The following is an 11693-nucleotide window of genomic DNA, read 5'->3' on the forward strand; positions in this document are numbered from 1 at the left end:
CCTGTGGACATCCATGCCTATGCATCACTCTCCATTATTAAAGTTACTAGATCATTTAAATTCAGTCTCACTGAAATTTGGCTTGCACAAACTTTGGTGCTTATCACTCATTGGATTTAACTTTATCCATTAAAGTTACTAGATCATTTAAATTAAAAGGGATAAGTAATGATTTCCCTGAGTCACACTCTCAGATGGTAACTGTAATGCATCACACTAAGGTATATGTGCCTCGAGCAGAATATTGGTAATTACAAATTAGACTGTTAATGCTTCTGCAGCCGCTTGAGTTTCCATAATTGCTTCATAAGCAGTTTCTTCAGTCTCCATAATTCCATAATTACAAACTAGACTGATTATACTATTGAGACAAATTTAGTAACATCTACTAAATGGAACAATAGTCAAATGAGGAACGATTTCACATGTTACAAATCCAACATTTTGTTCAGTAAAGCAAAAACCAAGCTATTACATATTAACTATGTCTACATTAATCCTTTAATAAAGGTTTTTTGCCATTTTAATTACTCTCTTTTCTTTATTTCTTTTATCTTTTCTTTCATAAAAAAAAATCAGCTAATCATAACACTTGTCAAAGCATGTTAAGAAGGTAATATAGATCAAACATTATTTTAATAAGTCTAGAGTATTCAAGATATTAAATTACAAACTTTGACTTAATCAAAAGAAGAATGTGGAACCTTTAAAGAAAAGTAAAATTGAATAGGAATTGACAGAAACAATCTTGTAAACCGTGTATATTTGTTATAAGTTGCTTTAGATATTTAGGAATCTAAACCGCTAATTATAGCTATAAATTGATGGTACTTCTATGCTTGTTAATATAAGTTCCATGAATGAAAATTTCTGAGTTAGTATAAAAAAGATCTCATCTATTTTCTTATGAATATCGGTGAGTTTGAAAGAAAAAGTATAATAGTGTCTCAAGATGACTACTTCCATTCACCTCATTCTATTTTTGCGGCCGCCATTAACTCATCATTTTTTTTTGTTCAAATTTTTTGGTCCATGCATCTGGTCCATTGGAAAACTCATGGAAAAAATTTATTTAAATAACATTGTTGAAGTTTGATCATTTGCTTATAATTATATGAGTCTTGAACAAAATTGCAGTTATCCCACTCAAAATTAAGAAAACATTTTTCCACAGAGTTCTGTAAAGAAAATAAGCTTTAAAGTAGTGCATTCTCTTGGTTTAATAAAAATCACGAAAATAAATGTTCATCAGAGTGCATAACATGTAGGCTGTACATAGTGTGTTTTAGTCCTCTAACCTGAGTGCCTAGCTTTGGCACTGGTTCCCTAAATAGAGGATTTGGTGATCAATTTGTATGTGTGGGATTCGAGCCACCTTGTGCCACTCCTTCCCACTATTTGGTTTAAGTCTTGGAGTCAGCAAAGGGCATTCTTGGACACAAAGTTGATTTAGGGAGGAAGGAAGGCCTTGATCAGGTAAGGAACAAAGCATGCCACAGCAATGAATTTCAAGTGTTTGAAGAGCATTCAGATGTTGGAACCCACTGTAGTCTAGCTTCTTGAGACTCTTCAGTGTGCTTATGCAAAGTGAGTTTATATTGGGAGGAAGTATCATGTCCTCTGGAAATGAATCCATGCCCATGCATCCACCTTCAAGCTCCAAACGGTTGAGAGACTCAAGAGTGTCCAATCTCCAATTCTTTTGTGGTGTAAGTTTGTCACAATAAGCTACGGAGAGTAAAATTAAACTTGAAGGCAAGCCCCCATATGGAAAAGATTCAATCTCTGGACATTTATGTAGAAATAATGTCTTGAGGGATGTCAGAGAGTTCATAGCATCTGGCAAATTGTTCAGATTCTTGCAATTGGAAAGGAATATGGATTCTAGATTTGGAGCATGTATTCCTCCCTCTGGAAAAGACATCAGTCCTGGACAATCTCTAATCTCTAAAGACTCAAGTGATGGAAGATCACCCTTGTACTCCTTAGTAACATTAAATGATTGCAGATTGGGACAATCCCATATACAGAGAATTTTGAGTTTGGGGAACAAATCTAAGGTCAAAGAAGTGAGAGAATCACAGCTACTCCCTATGAACAAGTGGTGGAGACAGGCAAGCTGCTTTCTTGATTCTAAAGATGGCAGATTCTCCAATCTTCTGCAGTTTCGTATATAAAGTGTTGTGACAGAACCAAGGGAAGGGAGGGATCTAAGAGAAGAGCAACTAATCAGATACAAGTCTTCAAGAGTAATTATCCCTTCCAATAAGTCATTTGGAAGGGACTCTAAGGACTCACACCCTTCAATTTTTAGGCTGTGCAGCTTGGTTGGCAATGACTTCAATTGTGACACAGTTGAAATCTTTAGCATTTCAAAGGATGATCTTTGATCATCTAAGTCTTCTTTTGATGATGAAGTTTCTACCTTGGTAGCTGCTTGTGTGGTGATTGGAGTATTAAATTTAGTATCTGAAGATTGTGGATCTTTTTGCTGTTTGATGTTGGGAATGTTCGCTTCAACTTGGTGACTGATAATTCTAGAGGAAGTTTCCTTTAGTTTCGGTATCCTTAATGTATCTGAAGATGAAGAATCAAGTGGCCATCTGCTTCTTGTGGATTCACTCTCCATCCTTTCTACATGAGCAATTTCTTCAATCTCACCTAAAGAAGAACCAATAGTGTACTTAGTGCTTGGAAAACCAGAGAAGGATTGCACTGTGATCTCATGCACTTCTTCTGAAATTTTGACCCGGCGCAAGGATGGTTGCGAGTGGGTTTTGGCTATATTTCTCATAACAATGTCATTGCTGTCATGCACAAACACTTGACATGTATCAGAGACTTTGGGAAGTGGAGCTTCAAGGGCATAGCATCCAAAAATCTCCAACTTTTCCAAAGAAAGAACCTGCTTTGGCAAATCTCGCACTAGTTTAGGACACCGTATTATATATAGCTCAACAAGACAAGGGAATTCAATGCCTTCTAATATGCTCCATTCCTTCCATTCCAGCATATCCTGAAATTGTAATCTCTCTAAAGATTGAAATGGCTTTTGTGAAGCAGTTGCCACCCCATAAAACTCAGCACCTATGGAACTTACTTGAGTGAACCCTTCAATGAAGAGGTCTTTAAGAAATGGCAGCATCCCCAATGTTGGCAATGAATTGCAATTTTCGCAGTGGCGGAGATCTACTAGCTGTAAATCCCAGTAAGATTTATCTCCTAACCAATTTGGGAAACTTGCACCATTGTAGTACTCAACTGTTAGTCTCTTTAAGTCTTTATGTGGTTCTAGACTCTCAAGCACTTCCATTTCATTCCCATTGCTGTGTTTGCCATTGCTCCATTGAAGCATAAGTTCATCAAGGGTCTTTTTCTCTTTTAGTTTGGCATCTGATGCATTCTTAGCATAGACCACATTTTCCAACTTCGAAATGGTCAATGTTTTGAGATTGTACATCCCTGCTAAATCTCCAAACCTTGGAACATATTTGGAAACAATAAAGTCTGTCAATGCCCGGAGACTTGTCAATTTATGCATTTCCAACGGCATCTCCTGCAGGCCACTATCTCTAACATCAAGGTAACGCAAATTTACCAAATTGCATACCCTTTTGGGGAGACTTGTGAGAGAAGTGCAGTTTGTCAACCTAAGTGTTTGCAAACTAAGCAGATCACAAATGGAATCTGGCAGTGTCTGCAATGCAGTGTGAGAGAGATCAAGGTAACTAAGACAACTTAGTCTTCCAATTGAAGCAGGCAAGTGAGTGATATCATAGTGTGATAAGGATAAGACCCGGAAGACATGTGGATTCACCTTCATAATTATTTGCTCAAGCAGCGACGAGTCGAACCACCTAGGAGCCCCTTCAAGTGGCAAGTATATAGGTAGAATGGTTCTTGACAATTCTCCATGTTTGTAAAAGGATAATTCTGGAAAATCCTCTGTGCTTCTTAAATAGGACAAATGGTGCTTGTATGATTCTCCAAATGCATAGCTTGCCAAGTCATGAACCAGATTATGCATTATGAAACTAACACCAGAGCCAAAGGGTTGCAAGAATGACCTCATGATTAGATAACCAAAGTACTCATCACCAATGTCTTCCATGCTTTTTCCATTGGATTTAGAGTCAGAGTCATTCAGAAAGCCTTGGGCCATCCATAAGAGGATCACCTCCTTCTGCTTGAACTCGTAGCCCTTTGGAAACAATGACAAATAAGCAAAGCATCGCTTAAGCTGCGCAGGGAGATCGAGATAACAGAGTACTAGAAATGAAGGGATGGGTAGATCCACATCCCCTGCATCCAGCAATTCGCACCTCAAGATCTGAACCCATTGGTTGATATGCAACTTATCTTGTAAGAGACTCCCTATCATTTTTGCAGCCAGGGGAAGGTTTCCCAGTTTGTTGACGATTTCTTTGCCAACTGCGGCTAGTTCCGGGTGTTGATGAAGGTCTATTTGGCCAAAAGCATGCACCAAAAAGATTGACCAACAATTGTGTATTGAAAGCAAACTCACATGCACATCATGATTTGCAGGTAACATCAGTAGCTTTGGATCATCATGAGGACTTGATGTTAGGATTATGGAACTACCTTTTGCTGCAGAAGATTCAAGGGAAGCAATCAGCTTGCTCCATTTGTGTAATTCATCCTCAATCCTGATATCATCCAACACCAACAGAAACTTCTTCCCATCAAGGCTTTCTTGCAATCTCTTCCACAATACATCGAAGTCTTCTCCGGCAACAAACTCCTCGGTAACTGCCTGGAGAATCTTCTTTGCAATGAAGGTAGCAGTGGCCTTGTAAGGAACAGTGATCCAAGCTCTAAGTTCAAAAGACTCCCTTACCTTGTGGTTGAAGTAAACAACATCAGCCAAAGCAGTTTTTCCTGCCCCGGAATTTCCCACAATGTTAATCACCTTGATGTGTTCATCACTTTCACTAGCTGATAACAAGTTTTCCAATATAGATTTCTCTTCTTCCTCTCTTCCATAGAAGTAATCTTTTGGATAGTTTCCATAGAAATAATTATCCAACACATCAGAAGACGAAGGCAATCCTTGCAACGATTCCCTCCAAGTAGCATGCTCAGTTAATCCAAGAACATCTTTCTTTTTCACCAGAGATTCTAAGTTCCCAAGAGATTCGCTGATTCGAGCCATGATATACTTGTCCGGCTTCTTTGTTGTTGTGATGACTTTGAAGAATTGCTGGCCCTGCGAATGCGGAGACTTAATGGTGGCCATGATCTGCATCAGAAGCTCCTCCAATTGGTATGAAGCATGTATTAGTTCATTTAACCAACCTTTCACTGCTTGTGCATTGCTTCCTTCTGTGAACTGCTTCTGTTCGGCATCATCCACAAGAGCATCAAGGATCAGCAATTTATCCATGAGCTTGCGCTGGTATTTGTGTGGCTTCATCATGAAATGTTTGGTTTGAGAGGTGAGGTAGAGAAGGTTGTCCATCAAATCATGAAGCAAAGAAGAGAGTAAGGCTCTACCCATCCTTCAAAGTTGAAACTGAAAAGCTGAATAATATGGTTTCTAATATATTGTATTGTATTGTATCTTTCTTTGTCTTTGTTCAGAGTTCAGATTGATACAATTATCATAGAAGAAGAACAATGTGATAATGCAGAAAGAATATGAACGTGGTGGACTTTTCTTAAGTTGACTAACTGCAAGAATGAATGTAACATGTAAATTTGTCTCATTAGTTTACTAATAATAATATTTTTTTTTATTTGGTTTCTATAAAATTCAAAACTCTGGAAAATTTTTACAAACTAACATTTTTTAGAAGCCTATGGTTTTCAAAGAGACGTGCAACTGCAATCGTTGCTTTGCTGGCTCCACTAGCTTGAAAAAGTCTTATGTATCTTACAGGTACAACCGTTTCTTATTCATTTATTGCATTGAATAGAATTCAACTTGCCATATCATAATATCAAAGACATATTCTTGTGTATTCAGGGCTGGGGGAATCAAATAAAAATATATTACAACATCAAATATGAAAAATATTCAACTTTGGAGTCGTATACTGGCTTGTGATTGATTGACATAACATGCACCAAATTCTAGTTATAAATGTCATTGTAATCAATAAGTATAACTTTTTATTCTTAGAAAAGTTATCTGAACCAGGATTTGGTTTCGCATGTTTTATTGGATCGTAAATATCATATCATTCACTTCACTGTCTTTTATTTTTGTTTCATTTTTTTAATTAAATTATAATAGTATTTAGTAATGATCTTTTATCATTTCTGGTGCAACTAATGTACTAATTATGAACCGTAAGTACCATTGATCATAATATCACAATATGATTTGCTCACATGTAAACATAGTATAATGAGGTGGTGATCATCGTGGCATATGTAACAATGCGGGTTGACAACTTAGTAGTGGTTGTACTAATAGTTAAATTACCGCCAATTGCACGTCTCCTTGATAATCAAATGGTTGTCCTGAAATTTGAGAAGTTCTAAAATTATTGTTTTAAATTTGAATTAGAAAAATGCTTTTAGCAAACTAATGACATGTGACATGTTTCATTGCGGCAATTAGTCAACGTGAGAAAAGCCATCCACTACCTTCACGTTAGTTCTTTCTCTCGATCTGCAGTTTCACTGTTCTTTTTACAATACTCTAAACACAAAAAAAAATATCCAGCTTTAGCAGTTTCAAGTTTGAGGGATGATGGGTAGAGGCTTATTATCTTCTTTCCTTTCTGATTTGGTAGACAACATAAAACGTATCATCACCTCTCAAACTAAAGCTAGTGTTGAGCCTAGTTTGATTTTGGGTTATATTATGATGACAAACATTGTTTTTGGGTTAAAAGCCCAATATTGTTTAATGTGTGCTGTATTGTGGCAGGCCCAAGTATACTAGCATTTGATACATCAGCCCATCACAGCAAATAGAAAAGCAGCTCACATTGTTCCTTAGTGCAGTAAACAAGTCCAACAATTCCTCATAGTACCGTTTAGCAACATTAAATGATTATGTATATATTTGCTAAAAGCAATATGAGGACAGCTGTATCATGCAAGGACAAGTGTAGCTCTGTAAAAGCAAGCAAGGACACAAAAGGCACACACACTAACCCAAGGACATCACCAAAGCACTGCTGTGGATCGTGGTTATGCAAAACACAAACTTGCATAGAGCAGCAGCAAGGAAATGGAGCAGAACGGAAAAGAGGAACATACCAAGAAAGAAAGAAACACCAAGGACAGCAGAGGTAGTGGTGGAGCTCCTCGGACAGCAGGGGAAGTGGAGCAGGATGAAGAAAGGATTGCATGCCATCAAGGACCACTCCAAAAAACAGAGAGGATGAAGCTACAATGAAGCCAAGAAGAAGATATATAGCAAGCTTCAATCCAACATTTGGAGCTAAGAAAGAGAGCACACATATTCAGAGCATCATCTCTAACTTAGAGCTGAAATCTCTTTCTTCTACTCAAGCTTAATTCTGATTTTAAGTTATGGCTGTCTTGCGTTATTTTCTGTTTTGAAAAAGACAATTGTGTGAGGATCAAAAGCCAAGAGAGAAAAGGCAAGAGTGATGCAAAATAGCCACAGATTTCTGATGTAATTTGGGTTTATGAACTAGGATTAGTTCCCCTTGCCAAGTTGGGTTAGCACTTGGTGAGAGTTGAATCTGTGTAGATTCCCCTTCCAAGTTGGGATAGCACTTTGGGGTTGCTAAGCTTTGGTGTATAAAGCTTAGGGGTAGATACTAGTTGGATTAGGAATTAATTCAATAGTATTGGTGAATGTAATCTGAGAATTATAGTGAAATTTCACCATGGTTTGTGGTGGAGACTGGATGTAGGATTCATGACACTAAGAATCCGAACCAGGATACATGCTGGCCCCTTTCTCCTCTTCTCTCCTTTTTTAATGTTCTGCGTACGAGACTATTTCAAATAATCTCCTGCAACTCGAGCAACAGCAAAAACAGAACAAGAAAATTTGAGTTTTTAACCAACTTGATTCAACCCCCCTTCTCAAGTTCAACTAGAACCATCAGCTAGTATGGTGACACCACTGCAAATGGTCATGTCAACATTGTTAGCCCTTGATGCTGTGGTTGATTCTGCAGAAGAGAAGCAGTTTAGAGGAGGAAGAAGTGCACAAGTAGTGAGGAAGTGGTTAAATAAAGTACAAGATGCTTTATACCAACTGGATGAACTGCTGCTGCAGATTTTGACCCCCATCAGTTCTACTCCAGATCTGCATCCGCTGCCGAAGGAATTCAAGGAGCAAATCCTTGATACTCTCACAAACTTAAAATCTCTGGTGCAACAGATTGATGTCCTTGGCTTAACTTTTGAGCCTGCTATGAAGAGGTGGATGGAATCCAGCTGAGGTTTGTATTCAACTTGTGCTGTGTTGGATAAGTATCCGAAAGATGATTTCTTTGTAAGAAATGCAGAAGTGTTGTCTATTTTGGATTACCTGTTATCAACTAGTACTGAAAGTAAACAACATATCAAGGTGATTAACATAGTGGGATTAGCTGGGGTAGGTAAGACTGCCTTGGCTAATGTTCTCTTCTCCAACCACAAAGTGACGGATTCTTTTGAAATAATAGCTAAAATCTTTGTGTCCAACACAGCCACTAGCTTGATGGTTAAGGATATTCTCCAGCCAGGCTTTGGAAATTTTTATGGTGACCATGAGTTATGTGAGATATTGGAGTCAATATGTCGTGGGAAGAAATGTCTATTGGTGTTGGATGACATCATCATTGAGGATAGATTACAGGACTGGAGGAAGCTGATTGCTTCCCTTGAAACTGGAGCAGCAAGAGGGAGTGCCATAATCCATACATCCATTCCTCATCGTGATCCAATGCTATTCAAATTTATGGTACATGAGATTCATACTGTGCATCTGGATTTGCTGTCAATAGAGGATTGGTTGTCAATCTTTATGGGGCATGCTTCTAGGCAGAGAAAGAACGTTGGTGAACTCCCGAAAGAACTATCAGCAGTTGGAGAAAAAATCGTCAACAAATTGGGAGCTCTTCCCTTGGCTGCAAAAATGACGGGAGCCTTTTGCAAGATAAGCTGGATTTGAATCCTGAATGGGATAAGATATTGAGTGAATTTCTGGATGATGTGAATCTTCTTTCCATTGCTTTGGATACAGCTGATGGTGATGCGAATCTCCCCATTCCTTCATTTCTAGTGTTGTGCTATCTAGATCTCCCTGCTCCAGTTAAACGGTGCTTTGCATATTTGTCACTATTTCCAAAGTCTTACCACTTCAGGCAGGAGGAGCTGATCTGCCAGTGGATGGCTCATGGCTTTCTGAAATATAATGAATCTGGTAAAAGCATGGAAGATGTTGGGGATGAATATTTCGGTTATCTAATAAAAAGGTCTTTCTTGCAACCTGCCTTTGGTTATCGTGATACATTTATGATGCATGATCATGTTCACGACTTGGCAATTTACGTGTCTGGAGAATCATACAAGCACCATTTGTGTTATGATGGAAGGATAAAGGATTTTGCACTAGAATCTATTCTCAAACATGGAAGATCTTTGAGAACAATTATGCCAGTACAATTGCGAAGTGAGTTCGACCCCGATCTGTGGGAGCGTGTGATTACGAAGTTGAGTAAGCATGTCTTTCAGGCCTTATCTTTATCACACTATAAGATCACTAGCTTGCCTGCTTCAATAGGAGGATTGACACATCTTTGCTACCTTAATGTTTCTTACACTGACTTAAAGGAGATCCCAGATTCCATCTGTGACCTGCTTAATTTGCAGACACTTTTACTGATTGGCTGCCGTTACCTCACATCATTGCCCGGCAGACTATGTAATTTGGTAAACTTGCGTCGCCTTGATTTCTTTGGAAGCAGCTTAGGAAGGATGCCTCCAGATATTCACAATTTGACAAGTCTCCGGGTATTGACACACTTCATTGTTTCCGAGACCGGGCCAAGACTCGGACATTTAGCTGGTCTCTCCAATCTCAAACGTCTGGATATTTCAGACTTGCAAAACGTGGGACATTCTCAGGATGCTTCAGATGCCAAACTGAGAGAGAAGAAGGGCCTTGCTGTTCTTCGGCTTTCATGGGACCATTATCTCAGTCGGAAAGGGAATGAAATGGAAGTGCTCGAGAATCTAGAACCACACCAAGACTTGAAAATCTTAGTAGTTGATTCTTATCTTGGTTCAAGATTCCCGAAATGGTTGGGGGACCCATCTTACTCGTCTCTACAGAATCTGTATCTCTATGACTCTGAAAACTGCCAGTCGTTGCCGACACTGGGACTGCTGCCGACTCTTAGGGAGCTCTCTATTGGAGGGTTCACAAAAGTAAGTTCTGTAGGCCCTGAGTTCTACGGGGAGATGACTGCTTCGCAGAAGCCGTTTCAATCTTTAAAGGTTTTACGGTTTATGCATATGCCTGAATGGAAAGAATGGAACATAGTCCAAGGTATCGAGTTCCCACATCTGGTTAATCTTTGTATAATTGGGTGTCCCAAGCTAGTGGGAGATTTGCCTAAGCAACTTCCTTCTTTAAACAAGTTGGAGATCATTGAATGTACTCGCCTTGTGGCTCCGTGTCTGAATGTTTCCAATACTTGCTGCATAAAAAAATTATAACAAACTAAAATAAAATTTTATAAAAAATATTATATAAAAAATATACTAAAAGAAGTTTAAAAAAGGATTAAATATACTAAAAAATAATATTATAATATATTTTTTAGTAATTAACTAATTATCGATCTAAAAGTGATTTTAATTAATATTATCCAAACAATTTCATTTTATCAAAATCAATTTTAGTATAAAATTATCAAACATAAATTATGTTGGTACAAACTCACTTCTATCCAAAATTAATTTTACAAAATCACTTTCATTCAAACTACAGTTTGGCCAACTCTAATCCAAAGAAGTTTAAAATTTTGTTTAATAGCGTATCAAAATTAATTTAAATTTTATAATAGTTGATGATAAATAATAATTTTAAAAAAATTAATTCAAAATTTTATAATTATAAAAAATAAAATTATACATAAATTAGATTATAAATAATAAAAACATTCGATTGAAGTTTATTCCCCCGACTTCGTATAATTTTTTTAAATAGTTATTTTTTTTTTATCTTTTTTAGATTATATTTAAATAATATGGTACAATGATAAAACTATTAGACAAAATATAATTATGAATATTATTAATGTTTTGATAATTAAAAACGATATTTAATTTTCTAATTTTATTTTTTATAAATTATGACAACATGTATTTTTAACAATATTATTACAACTAAACAATATTAAAAAAATATAAATTATTTAAAAAAAGTGATATATAGGCGACAAAGACACTATATAACTTATGAATATAATCATACAAAAAAATTGAAAAATTAATGAATACAATTATACAATCACCAAATACATATGTTTAGCAAATAAAAAAAACTATGATCATTAACCAAATTTTAGTTGTGCAAAAAATTAGCAAGAACTAGAATTAGATCCGCATATTGCGTGGGACGATAAATTAATGATAGCATGTAGTATATTTTAATAAATATCATATTATTTAAAAATAATAATTTAAATATATATAAAGTAATGTTAAATTTAGAATTTGTTAGTTTTGAAATATTTTACAGTACAAGA

The 11693-nt window shown here is 36.7% G+C and overlaps 3 protein-coding genes across 3 annotated transcripts; 2 read left to right on the top strand and 1 right to left on the bottom strand.

Annotated features, from left to right (window-relative positions):
* Positions 1-1176: 1176 nt before the first annotated feature.
* On the bottom strand, positions 1177-5735 carry LOC112789384 (putative disease resistance protein At3g14460). The gene has a single exon (XM_025831249.2). The coding sequence runs from the start codon at positions 5516-5518 to the stop codon at positions 1307-1309; it is 4212 nt and encodes a 1403-aa protein (XP_025687034.1). The 5' UTR covers positions 5519-5735; the 3' UTR covers positions 1177-1306.
* Positions 5736-6223: 488 nt separating this feature from the next.
* Positions 6224-10659, top strand: LOC112772665 (putative disease resistance RPP13-like protein 1). The gene has a single exon (XM_072230983.1). It carries the CDS (start codon positions 9328-9330, stop codon positions 10657-10659), a length of 1332 nt encoding a protein of 443 aa, XP_072087084.1. The 5' UTR covers positions 6224-9327.
* LOC140173145 (disease resistance protein RGA2-like) lies at positions 8063-9109 on the top strand. Its single transcript, XM_072230979.1, has 2 exons — positions 8063-8376; positions 8500-9109. Exons 1-2 carry the CDS (start codon positions 8063-8065, stop codon positions 9107-9109), a joined length of 924 nt encoding a protein of 307 aa, XP_072087080.1.
* Positions 10660-11693: the final 1034 nt, after the last annotated feature.

This window comes from Arachis hypogaea, chromosome 3 (assembly GCF_003086295.3).
Source record: "Arachis hypogaea cultivar Tifrunner chromosome 3, arahy.Tifrunner.gnm2.J5K5, whole genome shotgun sequence".
Classification (NCBI taxonomy): domain Eukaryota; kingdom Viridiplantae; phylum Streptophyta; class Magnoliopsida; order Fabales; family Fabaceae; genus Arachis; species Arachis hypogaea.

Bases quoted from the DNA above. Each gene is read 5' to 3' on its own strand.
- LOC112789384 (XM_025831249.2), bottom strand. From the start codon at position 5,518: ATGGGTAGAGCCTTACTCTCTTCTTTGCTTCATGATTTGATGGACAAC.
- LOC140173145 (XM_072230979.1), top strand. From the start codon at position 8,063: ATGGTGACACCACTGCAAATGGTCATGTCAACATTGTTAGCCCTTGAT. The intron at 8,377-8,499 runs GTGGATGGAATC...GTTATCAACTAG, and splicing joins TTTGAGCCTGCTATGAAGAG to TACTGAAAGTAAACAACATA.
- LOC112772665 (XM_072230983.1), top strand. From the start codon at position 9,328: ATGGCTCATGGCTTTCTGAAATATAATGAATCTGGTAAAAGCATGGAA.